Source organism: Lachancea thermotolerans, assembly GCF_000142805.1.
Source record: "Lachancea thermotolerans CBS 6340 chromosome G complete sequence".
Lineage (NCBI taxonomy): Eukaryota > Fungi > Ascomycota > Saccharomycetes > Saccharomycetales > Saccharomycetaceae > Lachancea > Lachancea thermotolerans.
The window spans coordinates 1,036,893-1,059,066 of record NC_013083.1 but is presented as its reverse complement, the minus strand read 5'-3'; the positions used below and the strand labels follow the sequence as shown (position 1 = coordinate 1,059,066).

Here is a 22,174-nt window from a genome sequence, read left to right as displayed (position 1 = left end):
CGCTATTAGAGGGCCAACTGTCCGAGTTATCCTGTCACTGCTGATTTAATGTTTGACCCTGAAGATATTTAAAATTCCTTGAAACTAACAAAGATTGTTAATAAATAATTTCACTGTCCCTAATTTTCAAGGTTGACTTCTATGATTTCTCATACGCACGAAATTCGGATATGGATCTTCCCCATCTGCCTCCTAAACCTCAGAAAATTGAGTCTCAACCTTCAAGCAATCAAGCATCTTTACCCAAAAACGTGAATTTGCTTCCATTTGTTGTTGTAGAAGATCTTTTAACCAAACATCAAAGTGAGCTGGAAGACTATGTGCTAAGATTGAATGACTGCCAAGACATTGAAAAGCAGAACTCACAGTTTCAAAGTAAGCTGAAGAAACTGCTCCAATTGTTTGAAAGTACAGAAACACGCCGGCGTGAGTTGAATGTAGAACTGAGCTCCCTGCAGAAGCTCGAAGCAGAATATGAAATTAAATGGGAACAGTTAAACAACCTAGTTTCAAGATCTTTCAGTCATGAGGCTCTAGCAGTGACAATACAGAACAATTTAGAGATTCTCGAAAGCCAATCGTCCGTAGCAGAAGCTAATTTTAAGGGTGATGTTGACCAGTTTTTGGGTCAGTTTCTTGAGCTGAGAACAAAGTACCACCTTCAGCGAAAATTACTTCATTCGTGGAACCAAGCAGGCGATTCTTAACCCAGGGTCTCTACACACATTTACCTTGCAAAAGCATACCATATACAAACATCGCCATCCCATGAAGTGGACGCGACGTATCCAGGTTGTCCCCAAAGACTCCAGTCCGCTCCGAAAACAAATTCTGTGTGATGCGAAAAGATGAATCTACAACCGTGTGTGGGGTCAATGCTATTTGTTTTACCAGTTGGTCGGCGCCCGTCATCGCTCAAATCTTGCCACACCCTGCATGTCATATCATAAGATGTAGAAAGCAGCATGTTAGAATGATGAGGTGACCAAGAAACTTTTCTTATTGCCAAGTCATGTCCACATATTTCGTTCACACTCATCGGTTGTCTCGAGTTTGCTGCCATCTTTCTTACCATGCGAAGATCCCAAACCTTAACCATGTTATCAACGCCACCAGTTGCGATGATATGTGATCTGTATTTGTTGAAGTCACAAGTCAAAGTCTCCATGCCATTGTGGGCCATGAAACTGTACTGATTTGCGTTAGCTGGCTGCCGCAGATCAAACATAGTTACGTAGGAATTTCCAGCGCAGCTCATGACAATATTTGGGTCGTGAGGCGAAAACTGCGACTGGTATATACAGTTTTTGTTCTTTGATAGGGATGTGTGCCTTTTTTGGTTAGACATTGGAATGTCCTTGGACGACAGTGCTGAGTTATGCGCCGTCATGGGTTTAGGTGTAAGGGTCGTCAAGCTAGACTGCCTCATCGGGGTCCAAACTTTAACGGTGCCATCCCATGAACTGCTTACAAAAAGCTGCTTGTTAATGAGATTCCAGTTGCAACTAAAAACTTCTTTCTCATGCTCCTGAAAGATGGCTACAGGATAGTCATTGAGCTGAATGTCGAAGAGCCTGAGGGATCCGTCACCTTGCGCGACTAGCACATGGTTTTCATGCAGTTCGTTCCACGCAACATCAAAGAGCCCATCCTGAGTTACAAACGATTTTGTTTCGAGCATTCTGCCTTGGTTGTCGATATCAATAATGAACAACTTTCCGTTACCGACAAGACCAAAGTTGGAGCCGGTTGCCACCGCTACTTTATTGTCAAAAAAAGGTGAGTACTGTACACCGTAACCGCTATAGCCTTGCGTGTGGTATCGAAGCATTGTACCTTGACTTTTCTCGTCTCTTTTTTAGTTCATGGGAGCTCCTTGGCATCTAATCTAATTTGTTTGAAGGCTGCTAATATATAATAACGAGAAAAGATACAATTCAACTATATAAATACAAGCTACGTACATAGTACTTGAGCTACCCCGCTAATGCTATGTTTGATCGCCCTCTGAATCTGATGAATCATTGACCCTTCCTTGGCTCTCACTGCTAGGTGCTGAAGCACGTTCTTCGGTAGGCACAGACTGATTTTGGTGCGTATTTGCTGGAGTGGGCATATCACCGCTAAAGTCCATAGTCGAGACTCCATCTTGATTCCTAAAACTTGCAACCCCTGTGTTAAACATCTGTGAGACCGAGGAAAGCGGATGGTCACTCTGTGGCGTGCTATTATTTCTTAGGTTCCTAGCGAACCTAAATAAGTTGTTGAAAATGTGACTTCTGATAGGCCTAGGAGCGGCTGAATTCGACTGGTTATCAGTCTGTGAAGAATCCGGGGTTCCGGCCGGCATTGGTGTGGCATCTGATCTTAATGTAGCTTCAGGCTGAGGCCTGGTGTTGTTAGAAATGCTGAAGAGGTGATCGAAAATATTCATGAGTCTATCATTTTCCTGATTGTTATCCGTATGGGTATTAATATCGCGATGGGTATTATTGCTTGGGTTCATTTGTGAGTCGTTAAGATCGTTTGGGCCGTCGTTATTTCGGGAGGCTGTATGCTGCTGCCCCTGGGGATTTCTCCGCAGATTGATGAATGTAATAGGGATCGGGGTGAAGCCGCCTTGTCTCGTCAACAAAGGCAGCAAAGGCAAATGCGGGTTTGTTGGCAAGTTACCAGGGTTCGGTTGTTCAGAGTTGGCTGGATCAGTTGCAGGCTGCTGGTGAGGCCTGAGCACTACGAAATTATGAAATGCCCCTCCTAAAGCCGGAGGATTTCCATTAGCGGAAACGCCTGGAACTTGGCTTCCAGCAGATGGATTAGTAGTTGTATTATTGGTTGTATCATTAGCAGCGTCGTTAGTTGTGGTACTGGTTGTAGTGCTAGTCGAATTGTTGTTATCCTCGTTTGTGGGTTGAGGTCTTTCAGGAGCCTCAGGAGACGTATCATACAAAAGCCTTCTAATCCTCTCAAGAGAAATTTGGTCCTCCAGATCATCATTGACTGAGTGATCTTCTAGCCCGTCTGCGCCAACGATACGCGCTCGGCAAATAGGGCAAGTATTGTGTTCATTGGTCCATTGCCTGATACATTCCCGCCCGAAAATGTGCCCGCATGGGAGCTTCAAGGGCGAGTGCTTATAGGCTATACTTTCTTGATTGTTGGTATCCGCTTCATTCTCTTTAGGTGGCTCCGAAGTAGAAGGCGCTGGGGTTGGCTCCTCGCCGCCAGTTTCCTCATCGTCCTCGCTACTTTGGCCTGAGTCTCGCTCACTTCTGTGCTTTTTAGAGCTTGATGAAGAATGCAATCCGTCATCAGCCTTGTGGTCTCGGGAACGCTTCCTGGACTGCTCGTTTTCGGGCTGAGGCTCTGGAGCCTCATCTTCAAAGTCATCGTAGCAAATACTACACGACTCCTGCGGTACTGCGCTGAACTTAAGAACAGGTAGGTTCTCAAAAGCTGTCTTCGAGATGCCTCTAGAGCGATTAAACCTGCGGTTCATGCGATTTACTGCAACTCCCGACGCCAGCGCGACGACCTCATCTAGCTGTTCACGGGTCGCAGTCCCTGGAACATCAGTAAAATTGAGAACAAAGTCACCGATCGGAGGCATCGTGGCTCCATCGCCTGTGCCTTCTTCCGGGTTCCCCCCATTTGCGCCTAGCCGCAGCCCACTGACAAAGGCGTACTGAATAGAGACCATGATGTTGCGTGTTGGTCTTGTTCCTGGCTCTTGCGTTCCAGTTCGGTCAGGCTCTTCTCCGCCACCCGACCCTGAGGAACTGGTGTCGTTGTTGGAATTCATCAGTGTTATAAACGAATAAAGTCAATAGAGATATCTCGTCTCACTAAAACAGACGCAGGATTCAAATATCTCCTGTGGAGCCCAGTGGAGCTTTAAAAACTTCCTCAGAGCAGCCAGGTATCTGCAGTCGCTTTTGCGTCTAAAGATGTAGTAACTGTATTTCTAATGGGTTATGACGGATCAAATTTAAGTGAAAAGCTTGGCACGTGATAAAGATAGCTCAGAAGAAGACAGCTCCACAGAGTGATTGCGTCATATGCATGATTCACTACAAGGAACGCGCTGAAGCTGGAAGCTGACAATACTACACTTGTATACAAGAGAACAGGGTATAGTTTCCATCTATGAAGTACTTTTCGCAGCCATCACAAATGCTAGACGAATCAGTTATATACGTTGGGTTCACATTTTTGAATTTGGCGAACTTTACGAAATTAGACCTTGGGGTCAACCAGAGAACCACCCACATCACGCGAAGGCGAGATTTATACCAGAGCTTCAATCCCGAGGTGCCTGCAAAGATATTTCTCACTGGAAGAAACATTTTATGCCAAACCAGCGGCAATGAAAAGCACCAGAGCACCTAAGAGACCCGAGACACCCGGGCTAGCAGCACCAACAGCCGCATTCTTTTTGCCAGCGCTTGAAGTGGAGCTGCTTCTTGAAGAAGAAGTGGTGCCGGAGGCAGAGTTTCCAGCTGTGGTAGTTGAATTGCTGCCACTGACAGTGAAAATGTTTCCTCCAGTGGAGATAGGAACACTCGTGGACCACGTGGACGAATAGCTCGGGCCTTTCACGGCACTGGGCACACTGCTAGAGATAACTTCAATATTCGAAGAGCCGCCGTCGTAATTAGCTTGGGCCAGAGAAATCTCAAGGTTGTCGAGATCATAAACGACATACGCGGCGGTCAGGAAGTTGTCTCCCAATATCAGACTGCTGCTGGACTGAGGAATGAGACCCAGGGCGCAAATGTTACTGGTAGCTCTGATGAGGAAGTTCTCAACCTTGCTATTTATATGGAACCCGCCAAAGTCGAATACGAGCTCGTCTGTGTCTTTCACGTCGGAGCAACTGAGCAAGTAGTAGCCGTAGGAAGAGTCGTAGCGGGCGCCGTATTTAGCAGCAACCTGCCTGACTAGCGTGGTTGGGAGATATGTTAAAGTAGTGCCCGAATCCAACAACGCTGTCAGTGGTGTGGTTGTGAAAGTGGAGTTGGTGTTATTGGCAGTCATACCAAATCCTTGAAGGGTAACTTCTAGTTGGATTGGGTCGGAGTAGCCCATCGATTTGTACGAGTTGCTCAATGGCAGCGTGTACAAGGAGCCTGTGTATTTGCTGTGGTCAACTGCCCCGAAAAGGACGGAGCCTTCTTTAGCATCCAGAGAATCTAAAAAGAGAGAATAGGCATTTTTATGGATGATGCCTTCGGAAACCATCTTAGCAGGCAGGTTCTCGTAGGTATAAGAATTGCCTCTAGTTGCCAGAGTCCCCACGTTAGTGACCTCCAAAGCAGCGAGACCAATTCCCAGGACTCCGAATGTGGAGTTACTCTCATTGGCGACTGCCATAGAAATGCCAGACAGTGTGATGTCCTGCAGCGTAACGTTGTCGCGGCCCCATGTACCGAGCGCATATGTCGAGTCGCCGTACTCGATGTAGAATGCTGTGTTGTTTGACTGGAAGCTTGAGGAAGAGTCTGTGGCAAAGGTGCCGTAAGAAGAGCAGGTCAAGGTAGCGTACTGGGAGTTCACGCTGGTCCTTGAGGGAGCGTTACCACCAGAGTCCGCAGACCCGGTGGCTGTCGCGGTCGCCGTAGCCGTGGCCGTGGCCGTCGCGGTCAGGAACGACCTCAGAGTCGAGAACCAGTCGCGGTTGACTTCCTCGTCGCGGCTGTCCACGTGATCGCCTAAGAGCACGTGCTTGCTGTTACCGCTCGACCCGCCTTCGCAGTAAGGGTTGTTGGAGCCCATGACCCACATGTCCGATGAGCCTGTATCAATCAGCAGCGTCACGTTCTGGGCGGGCGAACCCACGCCCAATTCAACTGAGTAGAACGTCTGCTGGTTTTTGATCACCACGGTCTCGCTGCCGTCGGCACGCTTAGCAAGAACACCGTGCGCGACCGCGCCAGCGGTCGCATCCTCCGCGGTGTCGCCCCTTAGCTTGTCGAAGCTGACCTTAACGAACTTGGACGCGGACTGCGCCCCCTCGTCTCTGGAGGAAACTACTGCGGCTGACGCGAGCCCACATGCGGCGAGGAACGTGCTGGTGGATAGTAACTTCATGACGCGAAAAGTTGGTGTGATGTAGAGGGCTCAGGTGCTGTAACTGAAAGTTGCCTCGAGGTTTGAGTTCTGCCAATGTCCGTCCAAATTTTGAGCTGTCAGCGTGTTTCAAAAGCCACCTGTAAAGCTCGTCTAAAATTTGTCAGCTCTTCTGCAGACGTGTCTTGCTATTATAGTTACAGTTCGAAAAATTATTTAGTCTAAATTAAAAGACGCGAATTGCACTGCCTCACCTCCAAAATGAGTTAACTCACCGGCATGATCACGTCAGCTAAAGAGGTCATATGCAAAGGCCCGAGAAGACTGCTAGCAACTGGCCAAACAAGACCCCTGAGCTTCAGGGTGTGGACGCAAGAGCTCGGGTTTGCCAGCCAACCGTTGGCGGCCTCCAAAAACCGAAATTAACGTGTGAGAAAACCTAACGCTTTCATGAACTCTTGTGCTAAGTCCGGTGCGTAATGCTTTGTTTCAGCACAAAGCGCTAGCTCTGAAGAGGGGCTGAGCGTTACGAGGCGAAGCATCTTTCGGCTCAGTTAATTTTTGGAAGCATATTGAAATTTTGCCAGTGCCTGAAGAAGCATAACTACATGAAGGGGCTAGGAAGGCTGAGCCTGCAGGCGTATGCAGGTTAACGCAAAGAAGAAATTAGACCAGAACCCGCGGCATAGTATCACGTGATACAAGAGCAAGACTAGGCTGCCATGGACCTGAGCCCTGGGCGTGGCTACGGCAGCGAAACGTTGGGGCGACGTGCGTCGTTAAGATGGCTCTTGAGCCCGTTGTAGGAATGACTGGATGTAAAAAAAATGACTAATTGCTACAGAAGAAGCGTTGTTCTATGGCTGCTAAAGCCGCAAACGCCGGTCTGGATGCGGGCCAGGTAGCTAGGAAACTAATTATTCTATCAAGACCAGGGGCCTCGCATCTTCGTGCTGCGGCTCCTCAGATTTCGCGCTTGAAAAGTTTCCAAATGTACTCGGCAAAGAACACACCGTCGTTCCCGTGCAGCTCGCCGGTCTCTCTAATCTCGGCTAGCTCTCGGGCCGTAATGACACCGTTCTCGTAGTTGCTCTCTCCGCACTTTATAGCGGCTTCGGTGATAAACTCGGGATGTCCCTGGAACGTCAATGCTAAACCTTTCTTGTAGAGGCCCTGGATGGGGCACTTTTCTGAGGAGGCGATGTTTATGTAACCTTCCGGGACCTCGTGGACAATGTCGTTGTGCAGCTCGGAAAGGTAAAGCTCTTTTGTGGGCCCGTCGAATTCGGGCTTCTGGAAAAGCCCCGCCTCCACCGCACTATCCGTAACGGCCAGATGAGCTATGCCGCCCTCATGGCCTGCGGGGTTGGGTGCCACTTTGCAGCCCATGGTTGTTGCAATAATCTGGTGCCCGAAGCAAACGCCCGTCATAGGTGGGTATCCGGGCTCGTGGAGCATCACCCGCAAGAACTGTCTCAGCTTGTTGATCCACCCTGTTTCCAGGTCATGCGCGTCGTAGTCAGATCCAGTGATATACAAGCCGATGTAGCCGTTGTCCTTCAGCTCCTCCAGGGTAGGAAACTCGTTTCGGTAAACTTGGAAAATCTTGTATTCAACCTCAGGAGTACTACTATCGCGGCTCGCCTCCAACATGGTCACAGCCATGTCCGCGAAGTCTCCCCATTGCTTGAGGGGCTCCTTTTCCTCGTCAGCGTTAAAGATTGCAATTCTCTTCATTATGTCTTAAGCGGTGCAGTATGGTTGCTGTTGTCAGGTGAAAAATTCGAGTTTATATGCATCGAATAAAGTCACTCGATACGTTGAAGCAACGAAGTTCGGCGGCTACGCTTCAGAAATAACAAACTTAGCTTGACGCAGTAACGAGTTACCGGGACTGGAAACGAGTACCAGAGAAACTGTTCAACGGGTCAGAAAGCCGTCTTGTTTGAAATCCCAATGGTTGCTTAAGGGCGCTTCCTGTACCGTTCTTCCACAACGTTCTGTTGTTTCCTCCTGCCGTGAAAATGTTTACCAGAATAGTTATTGGTGAACTCAGCCAAGTTGAAAATCGCGACATGCTGTTCCACAGTTTATTTGTGATTGTAGCATTAACATTCACCGCCTTGTTTTAGGCGCGCTTCTCTTCTCCGAGGGCTTCTTCTGGGCGTGTATAGCAAAATAGGGAAACCAGACCTTGTTAAACAGCGCTAAAGATGCTATTTTGCCAATCTAAACGCCCCGTTAGGAGTCTTTACCAGCTTACTCTCTTCAACAAGTGCATTAAGGTACAGTTGCAGTTGAGAGGGTGTAGCTGAGTATCCAATTTCCTTCGGAACTGCCATTTTTAGGAACGAGTGAATCTTGTCCGCTTTGAGACTTCCAAGATTCGTGAGCATGCCCTTAATGAAAGGCAAAACCTTTTGCATAGAATCGATGAATTGCTGCTGTTGCAAATCTACACTATCAGTGGCGTTCACAATTTCCGAGGACGACTGCCTTTCCACAGCATGTTTCACATCAACATTTTGTCGCTCTTCGACCGAATACCGCGACGTTTCAGTGCTGTACCGCAAAATTGATGATTTGACCCAAAATTTCAAGCTTTTCTCAACTTGGCTGATATCAAGGTTGGTTTGCTTTACAATCTCTTCCACAGTACCATCGCCATTGCTCGATAGATAAGAAAGTACCAATGCTTCATCCAATGTTACCTCGTAATTCAAGTCCCGTCCATCAGCAAGGCGCAATTGCAATTCCACAATACTCTGCTCTGGGTGTAGGCGAAGTTTCCGACCTTTTTTGACGTTGGTATATGCTTTTTTGTAATTGTTGATGTCAGCTTCCAGCTCTTTCGGCAGCGGGTGATCCTTCGGCAGCGCCGAAAAATCAGAATGTGCATTCCAAAACAGATAAGACACAAATTTCGGTATTATTCGGTCACTCAAACCAAGCTTTTCGTGCATTAGTGAGCAAAGTTCTTCACTGTGTTTAACATCCCGCAACATGACGTCAATATTGTTGATGTTGGAAAATTCTTGAGCACTCGAGTAAGTTTTGAAGTCAAGTTTTTTCTTCACAACTTTGAGACTCTGTACCCAGTTAGACTCCAATTTGTAGCCTCTCAAACCCAATAGCTTTCTGGTAAACAAACCAAGGAATTCTCTGACTATTACGTCTTTGGAGTCGAACAATTCGACAATAATATCAAACAACTCTTTGCTTATTAATGCTTGGTCGTTATTCGCCTGGATTGAATCCGCAGGCTCGGGATTCCAGTGTAAATAATAGTCAATAATCTGCTGATAGGCAGGCTCATAGGGGTTCATTGAAAGAGCGTGTTTTCCATGAGGTAGATTTCCTCTTTCAGCAGTTGAGCTGGAAATCGGTTGATGTGAACCCCTAAGCTCAGCAGAAAGCTGAGATGCTATGCTCATGTGTGTTGATGTAGAGTTTTTGCTCGACAAGTCGGAGGCGTCAAGCCCTAACATAGCGTACAAAAAGGTTGCAACTGTATCATGTCTTTCCATCAAATAAGGACGAACAAAGTTTGTGAGAAGTTGGAAATACCTGAATGACACATCAACAATAAGGATACTCTTGATAGCTCTGACATATGAAAGCAATATTTCAGCAGTCGTGATGCTTGGATTTAACATCTTGGATTCAAACTGATACAAAAATTCCGTTATCAGTTCTGTATATTTCACAGAGGTTTTCAGAACGCTCCTAAGCTCTAACAAGGTCGGCTTTGTTGTTGGAAATCCTGTTACAAATATATCAAAGACCTGAGAAGTCCGAATACGAATAAACTCCTCTTCGAAGCACCTGTAGATCTCGTTAGTTATCTCGTGGTCATCTTCCATGCATTGAAGCATCCGACAAAAAACAGACCAGTAGTTTGTGACAAAGAGATTGTATGCTTCCATGATGGTGAACCTTTGAGTCCATGCGGAATTCATGTTTTTTGATGCAAAAAGCTTGACCTTTGATAAAAGAACATCCACCAGAATTTCAGGCAGAAGGCGTCCCTCGGCTTGGCAAAGCCATTCGTAGATTTTGCATGCCATATCAAAATCATCTTCGTGTACAAGCTGCTCTAGACGAAGCTGTATATTGTTTTTTAGGCCTGAATTTTGCCGAATGAGATAGTTTCTTAACCCACTCATCTCGTCACACCATTCCTCGCTGCTGAATATATTGACATATCGAGTGGGAAATTCATAGTAGCGTTCAAGTTTTTGCACATCCTTGAAGTATAACAAAGATTGATAATTTAAAAAAAAGTGCTTCCTAGTTTGAAATATCATATACTTTCCGAGTAGATCTATGAATGATTCTGAAGTCACTACGCCATTCAATAGCGATTTTATAGCACTCTTCACTCGCAGGCTAGGAGGTCTCATCTGATGATTACTGCCAGGCTCATTGGGGTTCACCCAGGTGAGGATTCCCTCGAGGTCATCTTCTAAGCTTGAGTCAACATCATGAAGCAGTGAATGCAGCTGTTCGCTTAATTCACGGCCCTCATCTGACAAGGTCATTAAATTAAACAGATGTTTCGACCTTTATTATTAAGTAGTTAACAATTTCATGAAAGTAAAGTTCACAAAGAACAAATAATTGAAAAACCGAACTGCAGCTAAAAAACACCAAGAACAGGGCTATCGGTGCATCACATTTTAATGGTATGCCGAATATACTCCGAGCAATATCAGCATGAATTCAACTAACACCAAAGCCGTTTTTTTAGAGGAATCAGGATATAGAAGAGTTTATCGCGCTCACAAAAGCTTCTCGAAGTACTGCCAGAGCATATCTTTCTAATAATAACTGGGCACTAGAATATGCGCTGAATGACTTCTACGACACTGTACAGGGTGGGTTTACCTCAAGGCCACCTCCACCACAACTGCTTACGCTGTTTAACGAGTACAAAAAAGGGGAAGAAGACACAATCTCAACAGATGGCCTCATCAGATTTATAGGAGACCTTGGCCTGGACCTTGAAGACCCTACAACTCTGTGCGTAGCCGACGCAATGCATTGCACTTCATTGAGCCAAAGTGTCTCCAAAGAAATGTTCGTTCAGGGCTGGCACGACAACCTCTGTGAAAACCTCCAACAAATCAAAGAAAAGGTTAAAGAGCTTGATGAAAAACTGCGAAGAGACTCTGCGTACTTCGAGCACATTTACAGTTTCACCTACACCCTAGCATTAGAACCGAATGAAAAACAACTAGATCTAGAAACCGCGATCGCCTACTGGCACCTTTTATTCCCAACGGATGGTGCTTACGCCATTCAAATTCCACAGAAAAGACTTTGTTCTTGGACTGCCTTCCTGACACGAAATGTTTCAAGAATTCATCATGATATCTGGAAAATGTTTCTAAAATTTGCGAGGATGTTTCCTGACAATAAGACCCTCAAGCAAGGCTACAATGAAGACGATGCATGGCCTGTGTTGATAGACGAATACTATGAATACTTGGAAGAAGAAGGTGAGTTGTGAAGAGTGTATATGTAAAGACAATGCTTTTACGCACCGTTACCCGGATCCTGTATCATATACTCAAAATTTTTGCAATGAGTTTACTGAACTTAGTATCGTAAACATATAAACTAACGCGTTTCTCGGCGTCGTAATAGATTGTTAAGGGCTTCAAGTGACCGCGCATCTCAGTTTTATATCGTGCTTTCCAACACCAAAAGCACCATTGCATTTTTGACGAGAACTTTGCTTCTATTTACTGAAAGACTTGTCACTAAAAAAGTGTGGAGGAAATATCCCTAAAGCGACACCTTTGCAGATAGTCTAACATATCCTGCGACATGTCGTCGAATCCTAACTCTGGACAGCCTGCACAAAGCGGGAATAACCAACAAGGGACGCCTGCGCAGCGTCTCACGCCTGAGTCTCTTCAGCAGATGGCCTATAAGTTTTCACAGTGTTTCAATGAGGCCAAGAGAGTTGGCCTTCAAACACCACAGGGGCAGGAGCTGCTCAAGCAAGCTTCAAGAATAAAAGCTATGTACGATGCTTACAGGCAGAGGCAGCAAAGTGCACAGGGCTTTGAACAAGGGGGCGCAACATCCAACACAGGAGATAACACGGCTGGAACGCCAACAAACGCAAGGTCACCAAATGGGACCCCTAACAATAACATGTCAAGTAACATCCAAAATCTGCTAACGCCACAGCAAAATGAAGCTTACGGAAGACTGATACAGACATCCAACGAAAACGGAGAGAAGATTAAAGGCGAATACACATACCTTAAGAAGCAAATTGAAATACTCGACGGCGAGATCAAGAAAAGACAAGGGGATCCCGCTACAGTGAAGCAGCTCGAAACTAATAAAACCGAGATACTTAACAAGTTACGAGGATTCAGCGCTTCCTATTTAGCCCTCAACCAAAAGCTTCGTGAGGACAAAAAAAAGTTCTATATCGAGTGTGCAGCGACAAATCCTAATTTGAAAAGGTTTCTCCAAGCCTCAACTCAGCAGCAGCGAGCCAACTCGACTGCATCACAAAATGCGTCTCCACTACCTGCCGCAACGGGGGCTAACCAGGCGTCGAGTCCAATTCAGCAGACAGGCGCACCATCGCAGGTTCAACAACAAACTGCCACACCAAGCCAACCGAGGTCTGGGGTCAACAGCAGGTCCCCAACACAGGTCACTTCGGTCAATGCGGCGGCTCATCTGGCTAACAATGCCACTTCTGCAGCAAGGCAAGCAATTTTCAAGCAGCCAAACCCTTCTGTTCCTGTGTCCGAAACAATAACACAGCGAATGCCAACGCCGGTGGTGCACAGGTCCAACAGACCTACTATCACTGGTGGAAGTGCCATGAATGCAGCTGCCTTAACCACACCCGTAATGACTAAACTGCCGCCTTACGAAGTTGACAACGAAAGAGTGATGTCTAAGCGCAAGCTGAGAGAGCTAGTTAAATCGGTGGGCATCGACGAAGGCGATGGCGAAACAACAATTGACGGCGATGTTGAAGAACTATTATTGGATCTTGCGGATGATTTTATTACTAATGTTACGAGCTTTGCCTGCCGCTTAGCCAAGCACCGCAAGTCAGATAATCTCGATGTGCGCGACATTCAGCTGCATCTTGAACGCAACTGGAACATCCGCATACCGGGTTACGCAGCAGATGAGGTCAGAAGTACCAGAAAATGGAACCCAACTACGTCGTACAATCAGAAACTCCAAGGCATAAACTCTGCCAAGGTCACCAAAACTACTAGTGCTGCGCAGGCTGCTGCGGCGCAAGCAGTATCAAGCAACGCGGACTCCAAAAACCAACCAGCATCCTAACTGTTCACCCTTCGAAATTATTGAACCATCAAGACCGTGAAGTCTGCCTGCATGTGCTCGCTAAGACTCCTCAGACTGATATGTGCCTCAGTAATGTAAATACAAATAAATCTTCGAAAACAAAGCACTATATACGGCTCATCTCGGATTGAAAAATTTTAAGCTCATCGCCTAAATGAAAATGGCTAGGATACCTATATTCAACAGATTCACCAAGTGAAAGGCGGAAACAATGGTGAAATCTTACCAGCGTTTCGAGCAAGCCTCTGTTTTAGGAGTCATTTCGAGCAATTCCAACTGCATATGGATACCCGCGGAGACTAGGAATGCATCGGGTCAGGTACTGACAGGAGCACTAGAAAATGTGAATTGTTGGTCAATGAAGTCCGGCGATTTACTCTCAACGCTTAGCGATGGGCTACCACCTGGGGCGGTTGACGCAAAATCTAGTAAACCTGCTGAAACCACATTTTTACAGTACCATCCTGAAACAAAACTGCTTGCGGCAGGGTACAACGATGGCGTAGTAAAAATCTGGGATTTGCTGTCCAAATCCGTGTTGATCAACTTCAATGGACACAAATCCGCCATCACCGTGCTTAAATTTGATAGCACTGGTACCAGGCTGATATCCGGTTCTAAGGACTCGGACATCATCGTGTGGGACTTGGTTGGCGAAGTTGGTTTGTTTAAACTCCGTTCGCACAAGGACTCCATCACAGGCCTTTGGTGCGAAGGCGAAGACTGGTTGGTCAGCACATCAAAGGATGGGCTAATTAAAGTTTGGGATCTCAAGACCCAGCAGTGCGTGGAAACGCACGTAGCACACGTTGGAGAGTGCTGGAGTATGGGTGTTCACGAAGATTTGGTAGTCACTTGCGGCGGAGACAACCAAATCAAGCTGTGGAGTGTAGATTACGAAAAACCCGTGGGCTCAATGCTCACTGAGCGTGGCACGCACGAAAAGCAGAGCAAGCAAAGAGGTGTATCTGTTGAGTTTACTACAATCAGTGATGGTGTAACGTTTTTCTTTGTCCAGAACGCAGACAGAACCGTCGAAACGTTCAGGCTGAGAACTGAGGATGAGATATCAAAGGCGTTAAAGAAGAGAGAAAAGCGGCTAAGTGACAAAGGACTTACAGGGGAAGAAATTCAAGCCAATCTCAAGGAATCCTATACTTCATTCATAATGCATCCATTCCAAATCTTAAGGTCCCCTTATAAAATAAAATCCGCATGTTGGGCTGTCACAACAACTTCAAAGCTTGAAATAGTCGTCTCAACCTCTAATAACACAGTCGACTATTACTCTATTCCCTATAACAAAAAGGAGCCCAAGTTGCCATCTCCTCCAAAAATTTACTCAATTGACATTAAAGGTCATCGCACTGATGTGCGCGCCATTGACATCAGTGACGACAACAAGCTTCTTGCAACCGCATCAAACGGCTCTCTTAAAATCTGGAACATAAAAACGAAAAGCTGCATAAGAACTTTCGAATGTGGGTATGCTTTAGCTTGTAAATTTTTACCAGGTGGTGCACTGGTAGTGATTGGAACAAAAACTGGCGACCTGAATCTTTTTGATTTAGCGTCCTCTACTCTTCTCAGCTCTATTGAGGCGGCGCATTCAGGGGCAATTTGGTCTTTAGACCTTACAGCTGACGGAAAGAGGCTAGTTACCGGTTCCGCTGATAAAAGTGTTCGTTTCTGGGACTTTCAAGTGGAGCAAGAACTTGTTCCAGGAACAACTGATAAGTTTGTTCCTAAGTTGAAAATGTTTCACGACACAACGCTGGAACTCAATGATGATGTCTTGGCCGTCAAGATATCACCAGACAATCGCTTGCTTGCAATTTCGCTTCTCGATAATACTGTTAAAGTGTTTTTCTTGGATTCCATGAAATTTTTCCTAAGTTTGTATGGTCACAAACTCCCTGTGCTTTCTATTGATATTTCATTCGACAGCAAGCTTTTGATCACTTCTTCTGCTGACAAAAATATTAAAGTTTGGGGCCTTGACTTCGGTGACTGTCATAAGTCGTTATTCGCTCATAGTGACTCTATCATGAAGGTGGCGTTTTTGCCCGAATCTCACAACTTTTTCAGCTGTGGTAAAGATGGACTCGTAAAATACTGGGATGGAGACAAGTTTGAATGTATTCAAAAACTTGCAGCACATCAAAAAGAAGTCTGGACAATCGCCATCTCCCATGATGGCACATTTGTTGTGTCTGCATCCCACGATCAGAGTATCAGAGTGTGGGTAGAGACAGATGACCAAGTATTTTTGGAGGAAGAGAGGGAGAAGGAGATGGATGAGCAGTATGAGAAAACTCTATTGAATTCTCTAGAAGATGGTGCAGGTGATGCTATGTTTCATGGAGACGGAAATGGCGGTGCAGAGATAGGAGACGAAGCCACAGATGTTCATAAGCAAACCACAGAATCACTAAAAGCTAGCGAAAGGCTAATGGAAGCCATGGACATGGGAATGGCTGAGATTAGCAACCATTTGGAATATGAGCAAGCTCTGAAAGAATGGCAAAAGAAGAAGTCAGGCCCTCATCCGGGGAGGCCTCAACCTAACAGTATCCTCATCGCTATTAACAAAACTCCGCTTGAGTACATCATGGATGTACTGGCAAGAATAAAACCCTCGCAGCTCGAAGATGCTCTTTTGGTGCTTCCCTTCTCTTATGTGCTGGAATTTTTGCATTTTATTGAACTAGTCATTGAGGATAAATCTTTAGTACGCAGGCACCTTCCTCTTCTCTGCAAAAACTTGTTCTTCATTATTAAGGCTAATCACAGAGAGTTGTTTTCTCAGAAGAATGAGAAACTTAAGATTCAGATTGACAGGATCAAATATGGATTAAGAAATTCTATCAAGGCCAAAGCTGACGACTTGGGCTTCAACATACAAGGCCTGAAGTTTATTAAGCAGCAGTGGAATTTGAAGCACAACTTCGAGTTCTCTGACGACGTGATTATAAGCAAGCAGGATAAAAAAGTGAAAAAAAGGGTTTTTGAGACAGTCGTATAGTAACATTTGCATACTTTTTTGAATATCATATCTCCTGTTCTTTTATATATCTTTTTCTATTCATTTACCTCGAAGTCTCTGAAATGTAATATACCAACTACAAAACAATGCAACTATACTTCATTCAAATCTCCCTTTCAAGATTTTTAAAGAGATTCTTCGATGGGACTGTTCATGTCGGGCATGGAATAAGATGGATCAAGTAAGCCGTTTTCAATAAGCTCTTTTCGCAGCTGTTCTTCCATTTGAAGAGCTATTGTGCCATTTGTGTCACGATTCACAGATTCCTTCACGGGACTATTATTGACACTAAATGTGCCATCCTTTCTTGGCCGTCCTCGCCTTCTTGGCGACTTCTTTATTACGACATTGCTGAATTTCTTTGCCCCAACACAAATCATTCGGCTGCGATGAACTAGCAAAGCATCCTCCCTAACAAATTTCTTGCCACAAGGGCAAATATAACACTTTTCAGCATGTGTCTTTTTGTGCCTTATCAAGTCATGGTTTCGTACAAATGCCTTGTTACAGTCGGGAAAGTCACAAATGTATGGCCTATCTTCGAGATGCGTTTGGATGTGAGATCTAATGTTGTATCTCCTTCTAAAGTTCTTCCCACAGTCGGGATGGAGACATTCAAAAGTCTTATCCGGCAGCTCCTTAACATATTTATCAATCTCGCCTGGAGGAAGTGTTGTAGGTTTCCGAGTGATCTTTACAGGACTTGAATGTGCGTGCTCAATGATAGGACTTGAGCCTTCAAATCTGCTTTGAGACTTCAAAATCGGCGAAGGGGTTTTGGCATGATTGAATTCGCTTTCTGGTTCGTCGAAATCATCATCTGAATGATAAAAGTCCGGGGGCTTGAGCTCCTCTTTCAAAGTACAAAAAATGTTTGGTGCTGATTCTAATGTTGTGCGTGAATTATGGGGGTTATTGAAAGTGTTTTTCGTTGGAGTGTGTTGAAAGACATGCTTTTGAGGGAGCGCGCTCGGGTCTCCTGTACTTATGAGTTTGCTGTTCATGGGAGTATTATCCATCGAACCTGGAATTGTAGGTAAAAGGTCTAGAGGAGGAGGTTTGTTGAGTGTGTACTTTGGTTTTGGCTTCGCGCCGGCAAATTTTATACCTAGACCAATAACCCCTTCATCGGGCGCGCCACTGCTCTGAGCATCGTCGTCCTCCAATACCTGAGGAATTGTTGAAGCGCTAGAAGATATCGATTCTTTGGCTTTATGGTGGTTTATGCGAGGAGATGATGATGCTGACGACCCCCTACCTGCCCTGACTTGCTGCTGAGGCGTAATAGGGTTGTTGCTTGAGAATTTGTCTTTGAAATTTAAAGCTGCAGGGGCTCCTCGGTCACCAGAACGCTTGAAGCAGTGATTGACTTTTTGGACTCCGTTGGTGTTAATTCTACCATTAAGAGAGCCTAGAAAGTTCTCCGGGCTGGAGTATTCCTCACTACTATCGGTGTGAGTGCCATTTAGGCTCACTAGTGGCATCCTAAGCTTGTGAGCCTTGCGGCCTGGCGACCCACTTACGGATGTACCTGATATAGGCGAGATAACGCCATTTTTGGACGATGAAGCTGTTTGAGGTGGGGGAAACTTGTAACCGCCATTAGAACTGTTCGAAGTAATGATAATATTTCTCTCGGTATTATGTGAGGCCCGAGAAGAAGGGGTTTTAGCGGGAGAAATACCCCCTGACAGCTGATGAGTTGCGATCGCTTGCTCCTGGAGAGCCATTTGTAATTGTTTTTGTTGCAGCTGACTGTGCCGCAGCTGCTCCTCTAACTGTTCGTTCATATGCTGCTGCCTCTCTAATGCCAGTCTCAGCTCTTCTTGCTGCTTGAGTATTAATGAGTTTAGGTTGCCGTTTTGGGCGTCGTAATGTTTGTCTGTGTTTGCAGCACTATAGTTAAGTAGTTGAGAGCTCGAAGGATTCCCCTGCAGAAGCGTTTCACTTCCCGCCTTGGAGATACTCAATTGTTTGTTATGGTTCGAAAAGCCAAAGATTGCGGTTCCGCTGGGGCCGCGCTTGTGGTCTTTTCTTGGTGTTCCCGTGGTGCCCTCGTCGCGAGTCCAGACTGCGTCGTAGTTGAGAAAAGCCTGGGAATCGGTACCGGCAGCAAACTTCTGCGGTACCATGGGTATATCGAGATCCTTGAGCTCCTGAGTCAAGAAGTCGTCGATGTCTTCATAATTGCTTGAGAAAAAGTTCCCCAGCTCGGCGTCCATCGCATTCTGGTCGCCAGGGTTGCTGTTGAAGCCGGCGCTAGGGGCCTTGCTGAAGTCTGCGGCATATCCCAGATCGCCCTGTTCCGGCACCTCCAGGTTGAGCACGTCCGCGGAGTTGAACCACTGCTCTCTCGTGGATGTCATTTGCGCTGCGCTTTTCTCGCAAATGTATAGTATTGTCTTTTCCTCCTCGCTTAATGAGCTTGGTCGCAGGAATATTCTGATTAGCTAACTGAACGTAGGTCAGCCGGCTCGGGGTGTGTGCAGCCGTTGGGTATCGCTTCTGGACGGTAGTTCCGCTTCCTTTTCACTACCGATATAACTCGATTGAATCCCTTTTGTGACCTTTGTTGTTCTGGTGCAGAGTACAAGTATAAGATTAAGTCCGTACAGCTCAACTTGTGCTTGAACAGTATGTTTTCATGACGGGATTTACCTTAGGCCAACTGAGAATGATCGCTTAACCCAATTGGGAAGAAGAGTAAACAAAGCTTAAAGTCACGTGCCTCATTTCGGATTGATTTTCCTGGAACCCTCAAGCCTGCATAGTTGCCCGCGATACTTGTGTGCCTGCGGAATTCTATACGTGTATTTTGCCGTCAGGGTTCTTCTATTGGCTAGCCGAGGGAAGCGAAAGGTACCCAGATGTTGGCTCGCTCTTTAGTGAGCTTAATCCCGCTGCACTGAAATTTCAGCTCATCTAAAACCTCGGATTCCAGTGGCATAGATTCTAAAAGCCGGTTGAGATTGGCAAGTTCTTGTCTGTAGCTTCGGAGGGCCGCAGTTGCGGCTGTGGGTGACAGATGGCACTGATGTGCATATTTTCTGGTGATGATGCTGTTATCGCAGCGGGCTATAGACAAATGTGCGTTTTCGAAACTCCATGCGCTGGAGCGCTCGGCGTCGCGTTCCGTGGGCTCGTGGCTTCGGCAGAAGTCTAAAGACTCCGATATGAGGGTGCAGAGTCGGGAGATGGAGCGGGACTTGACTTCAGCCGCTACATCCAGGGCCAGAAACAGCGAGCTGTGCTCAATGTTGTCATACACCCGCAGTCGCGGCGAAAAGGTGACTTCCAGTGGCCCTGCGGGAAAGTTCTGAAGCATCTCCACCTGAAGCATTTTGGCAAAGTTATCAAGCTCACGAACACTTCCAAAATCGAAGTTTGCTGTCAGAGACACATGCAGAGGCAGCGGCGATCCCAGCTCGCTGACATGCAGTGGGTTGAACGAGGGTGCGAGCATGCTGCTCACGTGACCTAGTCTTTTGTTCGCTCCTTGCAATACTGCATCCAACAGGGCCTGCTGCCGCCGCGAAGGGCGTGTCTCGATGAAAACAAAGCTTGACCACCTGCCTACCGCAAAGTTCACGCCTCGCATGTCGCTTTCTCGTGCGTATTCGTATTTCCCAACGTTGGGTGAGATACAGTATTTATCCAAAATTTCAGAGGGCAGGCCCGCGCTTAGTCCTTCGTCCAGCTGTTCGTCGTCTTCTTCCTCACTAGAGTATAGGTCTTTCACCTGGTTCATCCCCTAGTGCTGCAGTGTGCTCTAGATCTGACTTCAAGTCCTTAGATCTTGGTAATAGTAGCCCACTAGACCGGTTGATCTTGGCGTTTCTTGTGGAGATCCATTTCTCCAGAACTGGATTGTGGTTGGTTTTTTTTCACATGTTCCAACATGGAAATGTATAAAAGCGAAAATGGATGTGGTTGACTTAGGGACCACGTAAACGACCCTTTAGCGAATACAAAGCAGCAATTGAGAGTTCTAATTGTCGGAAATATGTCAGAAAGAACAGGTAGGAAAAGTTCAGGAGCCAAGACATCAAGGTCGAGCTCAAGTAATGTGAGAAGGCCATCCCTACCCCGCTTGAGAAGCTCGCCAAGATTAGTCCGCACTATTAGCGCCGAGAGTGAAACTCTTACACGAGCTGTGAGTCATTTGAGCCTTGACGGCGGAGCGCAGGATAGCATATGGGTACCGTTTGTGAAAGGCGTTTTAAATGCCAGTTTGCCGCACGAATATCTCCGCGCCGATGTGTTGAACTTGGCACAAGCTTTGAAGCTGCCCAAATGGCACAACAAGAAAGGAAGTACCACCCATTTGATTCCCAATCTTGTCAAGCTAACCAAGATTACAGGTGCTCTCACGAACGCAATCTTCAAAGTCGAGTATCCCTCACTGCCCTCGCTGCTACTTCGAGTGTACGGTCCACAGGTGGAGAGCATCATTGATCGCGACTATGAGCTAAAAGTGCTGGCACGATTATCATCGCATAATGTGGGGCCCAAGCTTTACGGGTGCTTTACTAATGGCCGTTTTGAACAGTTTTTAGAAAACTCAACTACCCTCACCCGCCATGATATCAGAGATTGGCACACATCGCAGAGGATTGCTCGCCGAATGAAAGAGTTGCATACAGGTGTTCCGCTACTTCCTTTTGAAATAAAGCAAGGCCCTATCTCATGGTTCAGAATGGACAAGTGGCTAAAGGTTTTCGAGCAGTCGAAATGGTCTCGTAATGATTCTAATATTCAAGAGGTGTTACTCGCGGATAGCTTCACTCGTTTTCTTGAAATGGTTCAAAGATACCGGAACTGGCTGGATGAAGCCTACCGCGGCTCAAAAGATGATTTGGCATTCTGCCATAACGACGCCCAGTACGGTAACTTACTGTTCACCTCACCAGTGGCTCCTCCTGTGACAGCTCCTACATCTTCCGCAGCCTCGATTGAATCTTCGAACTCCTTGTTCCCTACAAGTTCCAACATCTCGGTTGACCAGATTATCAACCCCCCTCAGCAAGAACAGGCACAAGATTCCAAACTAGTTGTAATTGATTTTGAATATTCGGGAGCCAACCGCCCTGCTTTCGATCTAGCAAATCATTTCAGCGAGTGGATGTGCGATTATAACTGCTCCGAAGCGTACAAGTCAGATGAGACAAAATACCCCACAAAAGCCGAATTGCTCAACTTCCTTTACTCCTATGCCTCTCACAGAAGGTCGTCGCATAATGGAACTATTGACAAAGAAGTAAGAGAGCTTTACAATGACGTTATAAGACAGCGCGCTTGTGTTTCTCTGCACTGGTGCATGTGGGCCATTATCCAGAGCGGCGAACTTGACGATGCCAAGAAAGATAAAGTCATTGAGGAGGGCCCCGGTGGCGAGAAGTACGTGATCACTGTGGACCCCGACGACGAGGGGGCAGTTGAGGATTCTGACAGTAGCGTGGACGGCGTGGACATTGATACCTTCGACAATATACGATTTGCTACCGAAAAGATAGCTATATTCTGGGGCGACCTTCTCCAGCTGGGTTTAGTGAAAAAGGAAGAGCTACCAAACGGTATTAAATTGAAGTTACTAGATACAGCGTTCTTGTAAAGCATGCTCGCTATTCATTAATTTAATGGCATTACGAGGATAGAAATATTTGATAAATAGGTGATAGTGTAGTTGACAGTCATCCGAACAAA

The 22,174-nt window shown here is 46.2% G+C and overlaps 12 protein-coding genes across 12 annotated transcripts; 5 read left to right on the top strand and 7 right to left on the bottom strand.

Moving 5' to 3' along the window:
* Nucleotides 1-170: 170 nt before the first annotated feature.
* On the top strand, nucleotides 171-707 carry SRN2 (ESCRT-I subunit protein SRN2; the record flags this gene model as incomplete). The annotated part of the gene is made up of 1 exon (XM_002555528.1): nucleotides 171-707. The coding sequence occupies one exon, from the start codon at nucleotides 171-173 to the stop codon at nucleotides 705-707; it is 537 nt and encodes a 178-aa protein (XP_002555574.1).
* Nucleotides 708-727: 20 nt separating this feature from the next.
* Nucleotides 728-1,831, bottom strand: PEX7 (Pex7p; the record flags this gene model as incomplete). The annotated part of the gene is made up of 1 exon (XM_002555527.1): nucleotides 728-1,831. One exon carries the CDS (start codon nucleotides 1,829-1,831, stop codon nucleotides 728-730), a length of 1,104 nt encoding a protein of 367 aa, XP_002555573.1.
* A 159-nt stretch (nucleotides 1,832-1,990) lies between these two features.
* SAN1 (ubiquitin-protein ligase SAN1) lies at nucleotides 1,991-3,802 on the bottom strand (the record flags this gene model as incomplete). The annotated part of the gene is made up of 1 exon (XM_002555526.1): nucleotides 1,991-3,802. The coding sequence occupies one exon, from the start codon at nucleotides 3,800-3,802 to the stop codon at nucleotides 1,991-1,993; it is 1,812 nt and encodes a 603-aa protein (XP_002555572.1).
* A 545-nt stretch (nucleotides 3,803-4,347) lies between these two features.
* KLTH0G12386g (pepsin-like aspartic protease) lies at nucleotides 4,348-6,090 on the bottom strand (the record flags this gene model as incomplete). Its single annotated transcript, XM_002555525.1, has 1 exon — nucleotides 4,348-6,090. The coding sequence occupies one exon, from the start codon at nucleotides 6,088-6,090 to the stop codon at nucleotides 4,348-4,350; it is 1,743 nt and encodes a 580-aa protein (XP_002555571.1).
* Nucleotides 6,091-7,032: 942 nt separating this feature from the next.
* On the bottom strand, nucleotides 7,033-7,806 carry KLTH0G12364g (putative amidotransferase; the record flags this gene model as incomplete). The annotated part of the gene is made up of 1 exon (XM_002555524.1): nucleotides 7,033-7,806. One exon carries the CDS (start codon nucleotides 7,804-7,806, stop codon nucleotides 7,033-7,035), a length of 774 nt encoding a protein of 257 aa, XP_002555570.1.
* Nucleotides 7,807-8,285: 479 nt separating this feature from the next.
* Nucleotides 8,286-10,610, bottom strand: APC2 (anaphase promoting complex subunit 2; the record flags this gene model as incomplete). Its single annotated transcript, XM_002555523.1, has 1 exon — nucleotides 8,286-10,610. One exon carries the CDS (start codon nucleotides 10,608-10,610, stop codon nucleotides 8,286-8,288), a length of 2,325 nt encoding a protein of 774 aa, XP_002555569.1.
* A 141-nt stretch (nucleotides 10,611-10,751) lies between these two features.
* On the top strand, nucleotides 10,752-11,581 carry DCN1 (NEDD8 ligase DCN1; the record flags this gene model as incomplete). The annotated part of the gene is made up of 2 exons (XM_002555522.1): nucleotides 10,752-10,754; nucleotides 10,820-11,581. The coding sequence occupies 2 exons, from the start codon at nucleotides 10,752-10,754 to the stop codon at nucleotides 11,579-11,581; spliced, it is 765 nt and encodes a 254-aa protein (XP_002555568.1).
* Nucleotides 11,582-11,901: 320 nt separating this feature from the next.
* TAF12 (Taf12p) lies at nucleotides 11,902-13,404 on the top strand (the record flags this gene model as incomplete). Its single annotated transcript, XM_002555521.1, has 1 exon — nucleotides 11,902-13,404. One exon carries the CDS (start codon nucleotides 11,902-11,904, stop codon nucleotides 13,402-13,404), a length of 1,503 nt encoding a protein of 500 aa, XP_002555567.1.
* Nucleotides 13,405-13,636: 232 nt separating this feature from the next.
* On the top strand, nucleotides 13,637-16,450 carry DIP2 (snoRNA-binding rRNA-processing protein DIP2; the record flags this gene model as incomplete). Its single annotated transcript, XM_002555520.1, has 1 exon — nucleotides 13,637-16,450. One exon carries the CDS (start codon nucleotides 13,637-13,639, stop codon nucleotides 16,448-16,450), a length of 2,814 nt encoding a protein of 937 aa, XP_002555566.1.
* A 146-nt stretch (nucleotides 16,451-16,596) lies between these two features.
* On the bottom strand, nucleotides 16,597-18,837 carry KLTH0G12254g (KLTH0G12254p; the record flags this gene model as incomplete). The annotated part of the gene is made up of 1 exon (XM_002555519.1): nucleotides 16,597-18,837. The coding sequence occupies one exon, from the start codon at nucleotides 18,835-18,837 to the stop codon at nucleotides 16,597-16,599; it is 2,241 nt and encodes a 746-aa protein (XP_002555565.1).
* Nucleotides 18,838-19,310: 473 nt separating this feature from the next.
* On the bottom strand, nucleotides 19,311-20,219 carry USB1 (phosphoric diester hydrolase; the record flags this gene model as incomplete). Its single annotated transcript, XM_002555518.1, has 1 exon — nucleotides 19,311-20,219. One exon carries the CDS (start codon nucleotides 20,217-20,219, stop codon nucleotides 19,311-19,313), a length of 909 nt encoding a protein of 302 aa, XP_002555564.1.
* Nucleotides 20,220-20,474: 255 nt separating this feature from the next.
* On the top strand, nucleotides 20,475-22,082 carry KLTH0G12210g (choline/ethanolamine kinase; the record flags this gene model as incomplete). Its single annotated transcript, XM_002555517.1, has 1 exon — nucleotides 20,475-22,082. One exon carries the CDS (start codon nucleotides 20,475-20,477, stop codon nucleotides 22,080-22,082), a length of 1,608 nt encoding a protein of 535 aa, XP_002555563.1.
* Nucleotides 22,083-22,174: the final 92 nt, after the last annotated feature.